Below are 18,976 nucleotides of genomic sequence, written 5' to 3'. Positions count from 1 at the left end.
AAGAACCGATCGAAAAGTTTGCCAAGTTCGTCGAATACCCCTCGATTTATTCAATTTCTATGCAGGATTATGTTTAACGAAATTTCCGCGTATGTTTTTTACGTTCGTAATAACTTCGAGCGTATCGAAAAAAAATAAAAAACAATAAGAGAGAGAGAGAGAGAGAGAGAGAGAGAGAGAGAGAGAGAGAGAGAAAGTGAAAAAACGTGCTCGGACAACGGCATCGGGGTTCAAGCTGGGTCAGCTTGGCAAACAAGAAATTTTATCGCACGACTACAATTGACCACGGTGCGACGATACTTTAGTTCGAAAAAAAAAAGAAAGAGAGAGAGAAGAAAAAAAAATTGAGTCGTTCGTTTTAATAGAGCAATCATTCATTTTCTCCTTTGTCGCTTCTATTAATTTGATCAATAATTTAAAAAACTATATGATCGAAATATCGAAGGTGTCTCAAAAATTGTTTTATCGAATAAGAAAAAAGGAATATTGGTCTACTTAATTGAATGGTGGTAATACAGTATTGATTAAAGAAAAATCTAGACCTACAACGCCTACTGAATATGTCGTAAACAAATTATATTTTTAATTATTCATTATATTATCTTTGGCCTCGGTCAGTAAAGTGACTTTTTAGATACACTATATACGAATATTCTTTCTTTTTTTTTTTTTTGTTAATTTAATTAACAGATAATTAGTATTTATAATTGAAAGCAGGATATTGCATAAAATAATTTATAAAATAAATAATACATTTCTTGATCCCCATCTATTACAAAAACGTTATATATTTCACTTATTTTTATTTACATTTGTATACCAATAAATTGTTATAGCATTAAAAATCATTGTTATATTTTTATTATAAATATATTAACGATTCGTTGTCCCTAAAAAGAAAAAAGAAAAATAAAAAAACTGCAAGTGAATACAATGTTATATAAGATACGTAAAAGAAAAGTTCACTTGTGTTTCTTATTTCTTTTTTGTTTTCGATGAAACGATTAGAAAATACGATGGAAATAAAATGGAGTAAAGTAAAGTAAAGGGTCCTCCTGGGAAAGAATCACTTACGAGTTTCCTTCGAATTCTTAAAAGTAGTAGAAGAAGAAGGTTCGACACTTCGACTAGAAAAGAAACGTTCCTCTAAGCCAACTTTCTTTTCTGCACTCTGACTTGCGTCTGGAGACTCTCGAGAAAATGAATCTCACTCTTACCTTCTCTCTCTTTCTCTCTCTCTTTCTCTCTCTTTCTCTCTCCCTCTCTATTTCTCATTCCCTATTTCTTGCTTTTTCTATCTTTTCCCGACTTTTCAATCTTCCTTAAGTACATGACTCGCGTATCACTATGTTATAAAAAATAATGACAGAATAAACGTCGATTTATCGTTTTCAAATTGCATTAGGGGGTCGTGCCTGAAGTATTCATGGCAGTAAATGAATTTATATAAATGTAAAAATATTTATAATTAACTTAATAAATATGATAATATGTATAATAGATAAATTTACATTATTCTGATATATCATTATTATATAATTCTATATTAATATATATAATAATAAAAGTATTACCATTGAATGTTTTATTAAATATTAACACAAATTTTTCGAACAACCGTATAGAAAACAACATATTCGTTTTCGATTTCTCGTAAAAATTAATTCCAATTAACAAGTTGAACATTAAGATAATTTTGCATGGTTAAAATGTATAATCATGTACAACGCATTTATTTTACTAGGGGGAGGAGAATTACCGGTGAACCCCGTGATATTAAATGTATTAAAATAGGAAAGTTTGACTTTTGAATTTGACTTTAAAATCTGTAAAATTTTAAAAGAGGAACAAATATGTAGAAAGCAACATATATTTATTTGGATTTTTATACAAAAGGTTTATTATGTCGACCAATAAATATAAAAATATTTTCTTCGAAAATCAGTAGGATTTTTTTTCGGACAACTTAATACTTCAAAGAGACCGATTTATTGTAATTCCTATAGTATTCCGATTTGCGTTAAAAAAAGTACCTAATAGAATTTTAAACTTTTTGTCTACCTATACCCTAAACCTAAAACTTAGAACTTGTTGAAACGGAGCTCGTTCTTTAGAACACTATAAGTGTTATCTTGGAATTAACAATGTTTGGGGTAGTTAGTATTTTCAAAAGAATGTGTGTCATAAATTGGTATTAATATTTCAATGATGAAGGATACTTAGTTGTCTATAAACAGCAGACTGTTTGAGATTGTATAAGTTCATTTGTGATCAGTAATCCTCTATCTATGATCAATAGTTTTCTACCTGTAGTATATTCGCATTATATTATATTTGTAACTACTGGTCATGAACTGATTATAGGTAACAGAGATTCATGATGATGATTGCAATATAAGTATGACTGTGAATCTTCTAGATTTAAATTGTTCATTTACTTGAGTATCTTTCTAAGTATCCTGAATGGTTTTTTGTAAGTTTTATATTACTGGTAAATAGATTTTATAAAATAATGATAAGTAACATTCATCCTTTTATTACTTTTCTATTCTTTTCATGAATCCACAGTAAGCAAAAATGTGATTGTAAATAGATTATTATTTACTAGATTTGTATATTTTATTTACTAGGATATTATACTTTATATGAAACACTTAGAAAAACCAAAATACCTAAGTAGAAAATAATTTTCCTGATATAAAAATAAATGAACATAAACAACGAATATGTTCCTTGTATCATTCCAGTGTATTAAAGGTTTAAGTTTTACTAATAAACAAATTTAATAGAACGATAATTAAAATGAAGAAAAATTATGTTAGCCTTTTTATAATCTTTTTGTTCTTCCCATAAATTCACAGTGACAAAAATATGATTGTTGATAGCAGGAGTTAATGACAATGTTTTTAATGTAAGTATGACTGTAAATTTGTTTAATTTGAATTGTTCATTTACCCAAGAACCTTACTTGAAATACTCAGAATGCCTGAATACTTGTAGTAGTCACGTATAAATATATAGTACATATAATACATATAATACCTATATATCTATATAAAAAATGTATGGTAAGTTTGATGTTAATAATAAATGAACCTTGAAGAAAGACGATTAGAATCAGGAACAGTCACGATAGCTTTTTTATTATCTTTCTATTATACGTGTAAATCCCCAAATAAAACAAATAAAAAAAATAATCTGAAGAATTGAGAAAAAAACTCGAAAGATAAGAAAGAAAATTCTTGAAGAGTAAGAAAAGAAGAAGTCTCTCAATTCTATTACTATCATTATGTTAAAAAGACATTATTAAAAGGATGATTGAAATAAGAAAAAATAACATTAACCATTAACCTTTTTATCCTTTGCATAAATACAGAAAGAAAAAAAAATAAATAAATACACACAAAAAAATAATCATACGAAAAATAATTCTAACAACGTAGGTGTAAAGATAAGAAATTTTACAAAAAATGTTGGTAGCGTTTTCTGAAAAGAAAACAGGACTAAAAGGTATATTTTAAGAAGATTATAAGATCAAGAAAAAATAACACTAACCCTCCTTACCTTTCTATTGTATTCATCTATCATACGAATTGACAGAGGGAGAAAAAGAAAATAAATAATATTTCGAAAGTTTAAGAAAAGATTAAAAAACGATGAAGGAAATACAAAAAATATATGAAAAAGGTTAAAAAAATAACACGTAACTGCAAAAAGATGTGAAAATGTAGATAACATTTAAAAGAAAAAAAAACGAAAATATATCTTTTGAAAAAATAATTAGATTAATCAAAAGAAACATTTTAAAAGACCAAAGGGAAGATTAAACGTTGAAAGGGAAAAAAACGAACAAAAAAGATATAAAAGAAAAAAAAAGGAACTTTGCAGAAAGACGTAAAAAAAATGTTGGTGGTTGCATTTTCAAGGAAAAAAAGGGAAAGAAAGAAAGAGATAGAAATATAGACAGAGAACGCGTTAAGGAAAAAGAAAGATAACAGGACGAAGAAGATTCTCCCCAGTTCTTTTACTCCTCCTCTTCCTCTTCCTCTTCTTCCTCCTTCTTTTCTTCTCTTCTTCTTCTTCTTCTTCTTCCTCTTCTTTTTCTTCCTCTTTCTCTTCCTCTTCCTCTTCCTCATCGTCGTCGTCTTCATAGTCGACAATCGCAATGCGGGAAGCTATAAACGTAAAAGATTTCTCGGTGCAAAAGAAACCGGGCAAATGCCGGTAACCCTCAGAGTAGAGTGAGTGAGTGAGTGAGTGAGTGAGTGAGTGAGTGAGGAAGTGAGTGAGTGAGGAAGTGAGTGAGAGTGAGAGTGAGGAAGTGAGTGAGAGTGAGAGTGAAAGAGTGAGTACATACGCGCTTTGCGAAGCTTTTAATCAACGCTCACGGCGAAACTTCTGTGTGCCACCATTATGCGTACTTTCTCTTGTTTTCTTTATCCTTTATCCTTTATCCTTTATCTTTATCTATAAAGATAAAGGATAACCTTTTTCTTTTTCTTTTTTCGTTTTTACCCCTTTTTTATTTTATTTTATATCTTTTTTTTCCTTTCTCCTATCTACTTTAACTCTTTCGTTCTTACTTTAGTACTCCTCCGTCAAAAATTTTTCCTATCTTTATCTTCTTCTTTGCATATTTTCTATTATCATTTTTATTTTTTAGCATTTAAAGATAAATTATATAATTATAAGAGGGCTGTTCTTACGATGCAACATCAATTTATAGAGAGTCTTAAAAATTATTTTTATTTAAAGCATTTTATATTTAATTTTATTTGTTTGTTGGAAATGAAATTGTATATTTGCATTATTTATTTTAATATTATTAAGATAGCATAATTTTGTGTGCGTGTGTGTGTGGTTTAAATATGTTAATATTTGAAAATATATATATATATAAATTATTATCTATTGAAGTAGATGTGTATATGTATGTATAAGTTGTAGCTATTAATTTTAATCAAATCCATTTGCTTGGACAATAGGCTATAAATTAAATAAATATCTATCAAAAAAAATTAGCTCAAATTTAAATTATAAAAGTATTTATAATTAGAAGTTAATTTTTCTTTTTCTAACTTTGATTTTAGACAAAATACCAAACTAATATTTATATTATACTATTATTTGTCAAAACTAATATTTTAAAATGTAACACCATATAAAAATAAATTACCAGAAATATATATAAATTAAACCAAAAAAATAAAGAAAATATTAATAATCTAAAAGTTATTTATATTAGCCAAAATACCAAGATATTTTTTATGCCAGTAATTGTAAAAAGAAAAAAATAACTAGAAGTATTTTTTTTCTGACTTAGATTTTTACTACTTTTCAAATCATTATTTGTGAAAAGTAATAGTAACAATTTACAAAAAATAATATGACCCTATAAAGAATAAATCATACCTGTAATATGACTTATGGTAGTAAACGCGAACCTCTCTATTCAGTACTATCATTTACATACATAATCTTACAAGTTTCTCAAGTGTAAACAAGAACTATTACATAAAGATTTATTTCCTTTTGAAAATTGCTCCCTGTCTTTTACGGATATGTTCATTCAACCGAAAGAAGAAGAAGAAGAAAAAGAAGCAAAAGAAGTAAAAGAAAAAGAAGAAGAGACCACGAAGATCTTCCGCAAGATCTATCAGCACAGAAAAAAAAAAGAAAAAAAGTAAAAAGGAAGAGAAGAAAGACCAAGAGAAAATCTAAAGCTCTAAAGACTAATTTGCTGGATCACGAAGAACAAGCTAATCCTCGAAACCCTAGATCATTCTTCTATTCTCTAATGCATTACATCTATATACATGGTACTTTCTATAAAGGGATCTTTCCTTATAAAGATTAGAACCTTTAGTAGGTACCTTCAGTGTCTTTCTTTCATCAGAGATTAAGAACAAATAAATTTAAAACTTTAAACTCAAGAACAATGATTCCCCAAGTGTTTACCTCAGAACCCTAAAGAGGTATGTTTGACTTTAGAATTTTGTTCTCTGATTCAACATCTTTCAATTATTTTCTGTTTTCATATATTTGGAGCTTAATATTAAAAACAAATAAAAAAAATCATTAATTAAAATATAAAAAAATTAATAATTATGTAATTTCTTGTTATATATCCTAGTTTTTATTACCAAATTTTTTATATGTATAATAAATTGAGAGTAAAGAAGAAGGATGTATTGAAAATTTCATCATATTTGAGTAAATCAATCAAATATTGTATGTTGGTATAGTTATTATTTACTCGTTATTGGATTATTATTCATTTATTACAGCAGAATAAAGGCGGATTTTTGATTTCACATTATATAAATAATAGTAATAATAAATTAAATTGATTAAAATTTTATCAGTGTTCAGAAGAGTGTATGTTAAATTTTATAATATTTGAATAATTAAATCAAAACTTATGTGTTGCACCACAGTTACGAAATTATTTGTTCATTATTGGATTTATTATTTCTTTTTTAAAGCAGAAAACTAATTTGTGTTACAACTTTTTAATTACTACATGGAATGATAAATTGTTTTTACGTTTTCTTATAAATTTTATCAAATCTGACATACACTCTTTTCTAAATACTTATTTAATTAATATTATTACAAATATTATGTTAATTTATAAACATAAAACGGAACAACAGCTTCGATAATTTTAAAAACTGTAGAATAAAAATATTGTTTTATTAGTTGTTAATTATATTTAAATTCAAAACTATAAACTAACGAGAAAGTCACAACAATTTACCGTAATAGTATTTTATATATATGTACTCATTCAAATGATTAATTTAATTAAAAAAAAAACTCACATATAAAACCTACGTGTTCACTAAAATCCACCATTCAGTACTTCAAAATAATATCTTTTACTATAAAATCTTATTCAAATCCTTAAAAAACAAAAGTAAACAAATTCCACTATTTCAACACTATAACAATTTTCTTTGAAGATGACAAAGAAAAGAAAAAAATATATATAAATATAAAACTAAAGATTGATAGAAAAAGAAAGAAAATCAGCGTACAACAAACTGTAGATCTTGACGTGAACAATAAAACACACACGTACACCCCCTATACCCTCCCTACCCCTATGATGCGTTTGGCTTTTAGTGCCTCAAAAAAGGTTGCTCTCACACTACTATAAACTCTCTTCTCTGATATGTACTATATATGAATTTGTATGTATGTGTGTGTGTGTGTGTGCTAAGAGAGTTCGCTACCCTTGTGCACGAGTATAATGGCTTGCGTATGCTTGCAAGAGATTCTCAACGTTTACAACTACAACTACGAATACGATGCGATGATGACGTCAACGAAGTTGTTTGTCGGCTAGCACAGTCCAGCTCCTGTTGTTCTCTTTTCAACCCCCTTTTCCTTTAGAGTTACACGTATGTACCCAATATAAACGAAAGGATAGAATTACTTTTCGTGATGGTACTGTAAAAGGGTTAGGGAGCTATCTTCAATAATGGAAGGGTTGTAAAATATTTTTTATATACTTTGAAATTTTTTAAATGCGCTGAAAATGTGAGCACTTTATCTTCAAAGTGGTGCTGGGTCCAAATTTTTAAACAAAAAAAAACTCATTTAAACAACAAAAAATCGTGTAATATGGTCTGAAATTTTTAATAAAAAAAAAAAAAAGAAAAAAAATCGATGGGGTTTACAACGTTTGAAAAACTAAATGATTCGTACAATCAGAAAAACTATATTTATAATATAAATAATCAAATAATAATTAAAATATTAATACAAATTTGCACAATAACCTATCATAAATTAAATTTCATTGCAAACCTTAAATCTTAATTAACAGACAATTATTTCTTTTTTTTTTTTTCAAACAATTCTCCATAACAAATAAATAAATATTTAAAAAAAAAAATACCTTATAAAATATACCAACATTTGCACTTACTCATATTTCTACAAATTATTATAATAAATATAAAAATAATTAAAACAAATTGAACAATTAAACCTAATATTGCTTTAAAAGTTGTAATTAACCCACCCATTTCTCATCTCTACCATCACTCACAACAATAACAGCAGCAGCATAATTCAAGAGACGTCACATGATATCTCATGCACATTATAAAGTACAAGTTTTGATCAGGAAGCAACGCCTACCTAACTTTCCCACGTGAAATCTATACGAACCTTCCTCTCACCCTTTCCCTCTTACCTTCTTCGCCACAACAATTCCTCCTTTACCTTACCCAAGGTTCATCTTTTACCAATTCGCCGATCGAACTTAACTTCCTGCTTTACATATTTACGATCGTTTTTACGGATTATACACTCGGAAAGATACTTTGCTAGAAAAAAGATCCCTCTTTAAATCCTCCTTCTCCTCCTACTTCTACCCTCCTTGCCTCCTCCTCTTTCTCCTTACCATCTTCGACAAGTTTTCTTCTTTTTACTCCTTCGTAACCCCAAACCACCTTTCTATTCGCACGCATTCAACTTTTTTACGATCTTTCAGAGAGAATTCAAACTTATCTGCAGAAACTTTCCTCAATCGTCGTCTGACATTTATGCCCGGAGCTGTTAATAACAGACTTCGTTGAAACGATAGATTTATGTTACCATGTAATATAAACACGAATACCGTGGAGTCAGTTATTTCGTAATAGGATTATAGAGTATTTTATTAAATCGTTGAATACCAATGTCTTGCATCTTATTACCACCTTTCCTTGATTGCTATAAGTGAGAATTTAAATATATACTAAGAAAACGATAAAAAGAAAAAAGAAAGAAAAAAATATAATAAAAAAATACAATCCTAACATTTAACCAGTTAAACTATGTTTTGTTGTGTGTGCTGTGCGACCACTTTGAAAAGTATATACCCTAAAATGTGTTGCTAATGATAAATATACTCGTCAATCGCACATAACTGCAGGTAAAAATTACTTTACAAAAAATAAAAAAGGAAAGAAATCTTTTCACACTTCGATTTGAAAGCGGATAGAGAAAAAACAAAAGACGAGCGGGTGATGGTGCTGGTGGTAAAAAAAGGTTAGGGGAAAGGAAACACGTGATATGACTAGTAATGAAAGCAACGGGGGTATTAAACTTCCAACTTCTCCAGCCGTCTCTTCCGACCTACCCCAACAAACGACCGATTTTTACAATCCCTTTTACCCCCTTTTTCAGCTCTCGCTCTCACTCTTTCTCTTATACGACGAAAGAGAACAAAGAATCACACAGAGAACTACGATGACGACTGAGACGTAGTTGTTGGGGGATGACGAGAACTGTGAGGACGCGTGCATCCATGCGAGAGGTGTAAGGAGTACGTTGTGCATCGTCGAGACACTTTCGTGACTGCTGCTGTTGTTGCTGCTGCTGCTGGGCTGCTGCTGCTGCTACTGCTGTTGTATTTCCCGACAGGGTCAATTCTCCTCCCTTTCGCACGTACCAAGAGGACGAAACAGGACCCATTTTCAACCCCTCAGACTCCCCAACCATCAAGCCCTCATACTCATCCTCATCCCTGTATCTCTCATTCCTTCTTCTTTTTCTATCACTCTCTGTTTCTCGCTCTCCTGTGTACACTTCGTTACGCCTAATGGGAATCGCGATGTTCGTGACAAAGAAAAAGGAGGGAGGAAAATGGCGAATATCTCTCTCCTATCCTTTTGAATCAGCCATTAACGCGATCTTCCTTTAATACCCGGATCTCCAGACGCAATAAAGCGTTGACGATTTTTTCGAATATTATACTGTATTACATTTACGATCGAAAAGTAAGAGATATTATAACGAAATAAATGATATTAGATATAAATTAAATATTCGGTTATATATATCGGAAATACGAGATTAGGTTGTAAAATGTTGAATTCATTCTTTACTACAAATTTTGAGACTATGTCGAAAAATTACAAATAAAAAGTTCGAAACTTTATAATATATATATATATTTGATTTATATTTTAAATAAAAATACATTTTTCTTAATATTGGCATGAACATTCTGGGCAACCATTTACTTTATAGGTTAAGTTACCCTGGCAAGTTCTTGCCGATTCTATAAAAAACATTGAAGTATATTAAAAATTTTAATCGAATATATTCCGAAAAGTATAATAATATGCATTATTTATTATCAATAAAATAAACAATACTATATAGAAATATGTATAATAAAATTCCCTATATATATAAACGAGAGAAAACGAGAGAAAATGAGATATATGAGATTCTGTATTATAAAAATGAAATTGTAGTGATTGAAAAATTGACATTCATATTTGATTATTTTAAGAAATATGACAAAACGTATAAACACGTTAAATGTATTTATAATGTCGACACAATACCATAGTCGTCAATGCAATAAAGGTATAAAACGATTTCATGTTTTATTATTATTCGTTAAATATTAAAACTCAATAACTAATATTACCAATCGTGATGATTTTCTATGTATATTCAGCCACGTCAGATATATAACGCAATTGTCCCCAGCATCGATCGATATCCCATTCGGGGTTTCAAGAGGAAATACACTAACATTACTTGACACTGGATTCGAGAAACTTATGGCGTTTGACTATCGAAATAGATAAAACTCAACAACCATAATCGACTATACTCCTCTAATTCCAACAACTATATTTTCTTCAGAAATATTTTCGAGGAAGTAAGAAATATTTCTATCACTCGTCAACCCCTTTTTCCTTTCTTTTTTTTTTTCTTTCTTTCTTTCTTTCTTTCTTTCTTTCTTTTTCTTTTTCTTTTTCTTTTTCTTTTTTTTTCTCTCTCTCTCTCTTTTACTCTCATTCTTTTAGCTTTTTTATTTTTGTTTTTGTAGGAAAAATTTCGCGTGATTCTCGGTGAAAAATAAACAATAAACTTGACACCAAGAATAGGAAATAGGTAGCGAGTATGAAAGCAATAAAAATGAAATTGCGATAAATCATTCGAAAGGAATCTTTCCCCTCGTATCTCGTGCAACCGGAAGACGCAACTCATATTAAAATCGTTCGTTCACACATATAATCGTATACATTCATTCATATACTCAAATACACGAACTCGGTTAACGCACGCACGCACGCACACACACGCGCGTTTTTAACCCAAGAACGCGAGTATCCACCAATATTTTATCCTCTTCTCTCACTTTTCACTCACCCTCACCCTTTTTCTCTTTCTCTTTTTATTTTTCTTTCTACGTCTTCAAGATACGCACACGTTGGTAAGTAAAAATAGTATGGGCCATCAATCAAGGAGAGAGGGTCGACAAACCTTGCTCTCAACTACTCTACCGTGTTTATGTGCAACCTGATAAATAGATAAATAAAGACCGACAGTAACCCTATCATTTCTACTAACATTTATTTGTTACCCTTCTTAATCACAATCTTTTTCTTTACCGTTCTAAACCAAATTTAGAAATATTTACTAAAAAAGATATACACAAATAATTAACTGTTTCTTTTGAAACAGTCTTATGAAATAAAATAAGAAATTTCAAATCCACCGTATTAAAAGATTAATAAATTAATAATTACGAATCCAATATGGCGTATTTCTCGAACATTTCTTTATTAAATAAGACATTTAAAATAATAACGAATACATAAATTAATAATTAGAACGTATCGTATCTCTTGATAATTTGCTATGTACATAATTAAGAAAACATGTAGTAGTTGTTGCGGTTGGTGTATTTTATTATTTTATTTTTCTAATGTTTAAGGTTGAGTTGGCGTGAAATCACTTGGAAATGTTCAAAGGTAAGGATCGAGTGAGGCGCTTCTAGTAACAGATCGCGAATTCCACAGAGGTGGAACTCATCGGGGTAACGCGTAAGCAAGGTGAGCTGGTTTCCCCAGTGGTTCTGAGAGAGAGAGAGAGAGAGAGAGGGGGGGAAAAAAGAGAAAGAGACGCCAAGAGTCTGCTTATTTAAAAAGTTATAACTTGTAACGACGACCATTAAGTTTGCTTGACCAAGCTATACCTTGCTTCTCTTTTTCTTTCTTGTTCTTCGTGAAAAGGTTCATTTCTGCATTCCTTTCCACGATCCTTTAGCCAATCAGGATACACCATTCCATGTAACTTCGGGATCTTTTCATTACTAGTTTTACGCATATCCAAAATGAATTTCCGTTTGTTAAACGTACCTTCTTCTTTTATATTCTTTCTAAGTTAATTATAATATTGTCGAAATTATTCAATTAGTACTGAAATAATTGTCTTTTTTAAACAAAGAATTTGCAAAATTATCTTATCGATAATTGTAAGATTTCTACTTGTTTGACAAGATGATTTTTATTGAATGAAAAGATAATAATTTGAGAAAAATATTAACAAATTTTAACACAATAATATAAGGAAAAATCAATAATAATAATAATCTTAAATAATCTAAAATAATCTGCCGAATATGATTTTAATTGCTTTAAAAAATTACTATAAATACCGACGTCATATTTAAAAATAATTCAAACCTTAATTATTTCAATCTACCAACCAAATACATCAAAACTAAACATTATCCATAATTAATTTAAATATTAAAAAACCTAACAATATTAAACAATTTTCAAACAAAAAAACGACATTGTGTAATTTAATAATATATATTACATAATCATAATCTAAAAAATAAGAAGTATCGAGAATAACCGACGCCATATTAGAAATTAAATAAAACACAGAAACTTCAATAAAATTATCTTAAACCTAATAAAATCAAACGTGCGTGCAATAGAGCAAAAATATCCTCCTACAGAATAAGAAAAAAAAAATACAAAAAAAGAAAGAAAGAAGAAAATAACCACGATTAAACGAAAAGCGTGAAACACCTATTAGAGATCAAGATGCTTAAACTAATTTAAACCGTAGCTTGAAATTTTTCAAGAGTTAATTTAGCGTGAGTTTATCGATCGTCGCAGTTGTTCGCACTTATTTTAATGGCCCCGTTCGAAAACGTAGCTCGCGTAACACTAACACCTTCTTCACCTTCTTCTTCTATTACACCGTTCGTTAAGTATGAGAAGGTGATGGTGTAGTAGAGGAGGAAGAAGAGAAGGATGAGGTGGAGGAAAAGTGAAGGAAAAGAGGGAGGGGGATAAAGAGGAGTATGGCAGTGTCGCTTTTGTAGAGCATAGTAAATTAACCATGTCATAGCTAGATCAGATCGCGGCTCATTGGCATGGAAATCCCTTTTGATTAACGACCATAAGTTGAGTATATTGCACATATACATTACATGTGTATATTTGTGTATATATATATGTATATATGTGCGTATATAAGAGAGAAAGAGTACTTGGTCAATGGTAGTGGACGAGAGAAAAATGTCAACTTTTTAGGTATTTTTGTATACACCGGAAAAACAAATATAATGTGACCCGTATAACCATATCCGATCATGGAAAAATCATTGAGGAAAGAAATATTTTCTCTTACATTAAAGGTGTACGAGACTGAGAACAACGCACATGGCTAGCTTGGTGTAACAAAAATATACGATTTAAATTCTGAAATTAGTATACTTGAATGTTAAATTAAATATCCAGATGGATTTTAGTATATTTTATTTTTTTTTAATTACAATAATTAAATATGGTCATAACTCCGCCTGTGCATGATCGCTGGACGGATCAAGGTCAGCGACCATGTTGCCAGTCCTAAGCCCGGGAAAAGGAGGAAGGTTGTTGGATCAGGTTAGCTCCCTACCCAACTTAACACTATTCCTACCAGGACCGGTCAAATGACCGTTTTTAAATTTTCATTTGGAATTTCCTACATTCAACGTATGTGAATCGCCTTTAAACTTTACCACTTTTCCTCATATATATGTATGATATATTTTTCAATATTCACTTATTTTTCTATTGTTTATTTTCCGAGAAAAATTTGTAGTCTGTCTTACCTACCACGACCGGTCATTTGACCGGTAGTACGATTTATACATTTATGTAAGAGTTTCTCTCTAAGACTCAATGCCAAAACTATAAAGTCGTTACAAACGAAAGGTAATGTAGTTATGACACATTTTATCCGATAAGTGCCTTCCAGAAAATGGTTTACGGCACTTCCAAGTGTTTACAGTTCTCACTCGACTATCGGGCTAGCGGTGTTTATTTGCTTGATTGATATCCGATACGGTCAAGATCCTCGAATGTTCTACGCCATCTCATCTACTATGACGTAAAATAAATAAACTTGTAACTGAAGGAAGTGTATAGACGTCTTCTCACGAATTCAAATCAGTGTAGTCTTGCGACACGAACAGAGTGCATCGAACGTGAAAGTCACAAAGAGCATACTTGGCAGTCTTTTATTATTATTTTGTAATATTTTATATCGTATTACGTGTTATAAGTGCCATTTTCAAAATAGTGAACAAGACTAACAATACTTCGCAGTAAGTTTCACATTTTATCTTTTATTCTTTTTTTATCTATTTTGATTTACATTTTCATATTTTAGTTTCTATTTTTGTAGAATATTTGTCCCCAAAATGGCAAGACGTTTGAGGAGTGCGAATGTATTATTAGAGAGAATAAATGATATCGATGCAGAATGTTCTGAAGATGATCAGGAAATTCTGGATATGGAAAATAACAATACGGAAAATTATGATCCACTTGAAACAGATTCGAACACCGATGAGAACGAAGAGAATATTTCGAACGTACGTAGACGACGAAAGAGAAGGAGATTCTTAGTTAGTTCCGATAGTGAGAATGAGGAAGAAGTAAGCGAAATTGCGATGGACGGAACTGTTTGGCACGAAGTAAAAATAGGGTCTAATCCTGGAAGAGCACCTGGTCATAATATTTTTAGGGAAACATCAGGCCCGACTGGGTACAATAAACGTAATATTATGAAAGGCGAAGTTAGGACGGCATTTTCTGTGATAATTGATAAGAATATAATCGAACTTATAAGAAAGTGCACAGAGGCAGAGGCATTTAGAGTGTTGGGATATAAATGGGAACTATCTACTGCAAAGTTATATGCATTTTTTGCTATTCTGTATGCACGCGGCGCATATGAGGCTAAGAATATAGATATAGCACTTCTATGGAATAAAAAGTGGGGCCCGCCTTTTTTCTCAAATACTATGAGTAGACATGACTTTACGGAGATTATGAGATTTATTCGATTTGACGACAGAAATCAACGAAACCAACGGTTACAAACCGATAAATTTGCTATGATTTCCGAAGTTTGGTACAAGTTTATTGACAACAGTCAGAATTGTTATAAACCAGGACCATATATTACTATTGACGAACAATTGTTTCCAACGAAAGCAAGGTGTAGATTTACTCAATACATGCCCAATAAACCGGACAAATTTGGTATAAAATTCTGGTTAGCATTCGATGTGCGTAGCAAATATATAATAAACGGCTTTCCATATTTGGGAAAAGATGAAAGTAGAGAACCCTCAGTTGCTCTTGGAGAGTTTGTCACTATGAAATTAGCAAAACCGTATGTAGGATGTGGAAGAAATATAACCACGGACAACTTTTTTACAAGCCTACCTTTAGCAACAAAACTTTTAGCAAAAAAAACTACGATTGTTGGGACAATTAGAGCAAATAGAAAAGAGCTACCAAGACTGGCAAAACTGAAAAATGACGACATGGCACTTTTTTCAACCAAACTCTATCGCTCAAATAATTGTATGTTGACAGTTTACAAAGCCAAACCAAGAAAGAAAGTTCTAATTCTCAGTTCAATGCACAACTCCGTACAAATTGAAAAAAATGACACCCGAACACCGGAGACAATTCAATTATATAATAGCACCAAGTTTGGCGTAGATGTGACCGACCAAATGGCCAGAAATTATTCGGTAAAATCTAAATCTCGGAGATGGCCTTTGCAAGTATTTTTTAATATCTTGGATTTAGCCGGGATAAATGCATGGGTGTTATATAAAGAAACTACGGGAGGAGAAATTACAAGACAGGAATTTCTATTTCAATTGGCAGAAGAACTTGCCATCGAATACCAACAAGAGCTCGGCAAAAAATCAACCAATACCTATCGCAAGTACAAGTACAGGTTCTCGTGAACGGAAAACATGTCAGATAAGGTATTGTAAAGATAATAAGACGAACAAAATCTGTCTAAAATGTAAAAGTACGTATGCGGAAAATGTACAGTTAGAAGCCCATTTGTAAAAAATGCGACGAAAACGAATAAAATGTAGATTATGTACTCTTAAATAAAAGAAAATATATTTTTATACTGGTAAGCTGGCCATTGGTCTGCATTCAATATTGAAAAATATAAGTTGTGAAAGACCGGTCATTTGACCAGCCGCGGTAGGAATAGGTATACGTGAAGTGTCGGTAGGAATAGTGTTAAAAAATTTGCGGCTCATAGAAACGACACTCTGTCTATTAGCAGAATGGACAACAAGAATCGGCAGAATTGCACGGGATAAATCACCGATTGGCCGCAGAAGTACGGGGCGCCCACGAAAACGATGGTGCGACAATTTAACAGTGCAATAGGCAGAAAAACGTCGTTACGAAACCGGCAACTTGCCTAAATTAAAGAATGAAGAAGAAGAAGAAGAAGAAATATGGTCATCTTAATGATTATAGTATTGTTTAGTTATGTTTAGTTCAGTTAATAAACTATAAGTTATGTTTATGTAAGTTATATTAAGTTGAGTTACGGTTATTAAACATTTTTTTTGTAGTACTGAAATTAAATTTATGATACTAGTTATTTGTTAAATAATGCATTCGAAAATGCTAAATTTTGTGTAATATTGAATATCCTTAAAATTTCCTGATCCTGGAATTAGCAAATAGATTACTGTACTCAACGCCATAATTAAAAGCACGTTCAAAATTAAATAAAACAACAAACAGATTACTGTATTCAGGTAGGATCAAACAGCTATTTTGAAAATTTCATATAAATAAATGTACAGATTATATAATTCCAGTAAATAAAATAAACATAATTGAATTATATTATTAAAAATTCTTTCAAGTAATTCAAGCAAACAATTTATTTTCCAAAATCCAAATAATCAATTTATCCTTTCTACATTCAAGGAATCAATTTCAAAAGTTTAACAACGTATTTCGGTTACACCTGGTACATGCATAAACTCATATTTACTTTTATTTCACCCACTCGTTCCTTTTTTTGTTTACCTATGAGAATACCTCGTTTCCTTTATTCAAGGAAAATCGCAAGTAGGAGAGAAAGTCTCGAAAAGCAACGAAAAACCTTTTTAACCGATGTCTACCTGGAAACAAAACTTGAGAAAAATCTCCAGAGGAAATGATACAATAACCGTGAACGATCTTATTCGTTCTCCGAGTAGAAAAATGTCTGTAGAGGAAAAAAAAGGGGAAATGGGAAAGAAAAGAAGGGACCACCCCGAAGGTGATGTAAATCGTTCTACATTTGTTAACCTTTTTTACGGTTGCCATTGTTCATCGGTGTCCATTGATCCAACGGAAGTAGAAGATCAAAGAAAAAAAATGAAGAATTTAGTGAGTCACAGGTTTCTTACAAAGTTTTTTATATATAATTTAAATAATTTAAATAATTTAAACTAAAGTCAATATTGTGTGTGCTTTTGAAGAGTGGCTCGGATTTTTATAAATATATATGTATACTTTTTGAATTTTGTACGTATGTATGTGCTTTTAGGATAGCTTAGATTTGCGTGTGAATAAAACGAGAAAAGAATGTTTTTTCTTCGAAAGAATTGTAAAAAATCTGACAACAGAAGAGAATAAATCGTAAGATATTCGAACACATCAAATCAAGATTAATATCCATAGGAACCTTACAAAACTGTCACTCGAGCCTACTCAAATAACTGAAAAGAAAATATCCTTTTATCGTTAGATCTTTGAACTCAATTCCTAACTCTCCATACACATATACATACACAAACATTTACAGTATATCAGTTGTAACATTACATTTTCGATAACTGTACCTCACAGATTCTATAATCCACACGATACTAAAACCAAACGATTCAAGCTATTAAATTTAATTGTTTAATTTACTAAATTTATAATCCTGTCTAATTAAATATAATCTAATAAAGTTTATATTATCTACTATATAAAATAAAATTCGAGTTACCAGTTACATTACGTCTAAATATATCAAAATTACACACATAAATTAAAGGAACATTTTTTAAGCTAAAAATAAACCAAAATTAGACAATTGTCATAAAAGAATATTTCAAATTAACAGGGTTTTTTTTTCTTCTAGACATCTCCGGATGCTGTTAGTCGTCTTTCACAACCGTATTAACGACTTGTCAAACAGGATTTTTACGATCGCGTTAATACCATGAGAGTACCGCGAATATGTCAAGAGGGATAAACAGAAAGAAAGAGAAAGAAAGAGAGAGAAAGAGAGAGAGAGAGATAAAGAGAGGTGTTGGATCGGGGTTTGGGAGAAGTTTGCTGAAGTTTGCTGAAGTGGAGTTGGGTGGAGGTTGGGTTGGAGGTTGAGCTGGAGGTTGGACTGGTGGTTGGGGTGAGGGGTGGAGGGTGTTGTGTAAATACGTTCGTATATAATATTCGTTCTCTTTCGAGTCGGGGACGGAGATTAAATAGGACCGTTGATTGATCTAGATTAGTTTTAACAGTTTCCGTGACGGCAAATATACGTAGAGTCCATAGGAGAAAGAGGTTTTGACGGTGGACAACCCAGGACCATCCGGATTGAATAGATTGTTGACTATGAAATATCGTGACGGACAGCTGCTGTCTAACCCCCCCTCCTCCTGCCCCTCCTCTCTTTCGATCTAGTTTTAAGGAGATCGACATTTTTATTTTCTGATTTGATTATCATTCCGGATGGCATCAATCAAAATCTCTCCGCCTTAAGTCACTTTTTTCCGTTTTTTCTTTTTTTTTTTTTGTATTTTTTTATTAAGTACTAAACATGGCGAGCCCACTTTGTCTTACAATTA

General features: G+C 30.9%; 2 protein-coding genes and 1 long non-coding RNA gene across 3 annotated transcripts in view; 1 reads left to right on the top strand and 2 right to left on the bottom strand.

The window, feature by feature from the left end:
- LOC122520217 (glypican-6) overlaps positions 1–18,976 on the bottom strand; it is a 156,948-nt gene that overhangs the window by 130,990 nt on the left and 6,982 nt on the right. The window lies entirely within an intron of this gene.
- LOC122520231 lies at positions 4,111–7,581 on the bottom strand. Its single transcript, XR_006304473.1, has 2 exons — positions 7,518–7,581; positions 4,111–4,175 (listed from the first exon to the last, which is right to left on the bottom strand). It is a non-coding gene; the product is annotated as an uncharacterized LOC122520231 (long non-coding RNA).
- Positions 13,917–16,135, top strand: LOC122520224 (piggyBac transposable element-derived protein 4-like). The gene is made up of 3 exons (XM_043640294.1): positions 13,917–14,021; positions 14,098–14,413; positions 14,494–16,135. Exon 3 carries the CDS (start codon positions 14,510–14,512, stop codon positions 16,076–16,078), a length of 1,569 nt encoding a protein of 522 aa, XP_043496229.1. The 5' UTR covers positions 13,917–14,021; positions 14,098–14,413; positions 14,494–14,509; the 3' UTR covers positions 16,079–16,135.

The sequence above is a fragment of the Polistes fuscatus genome, unplaced genomic scaffold (assembly GCF_010416935.1).
Source record: "Polistes fuscatus isolate 324 unplaced genomic scaffold, CU_Pfus_HIC Scaffold1, whole genome shotgun sequence".
Taxonomy (NCBI): Eukaryota; Metazoa; Arthropoda; class Insecta; order Hymenoptera; family Vespidae; genus Polistes; species Polistes fuscatus.
The sequence above is the reverse complement of the archived record's forward strand: the minus strand, read 5'-3'. Positions and strand labels throughout refer to the sequence as shown.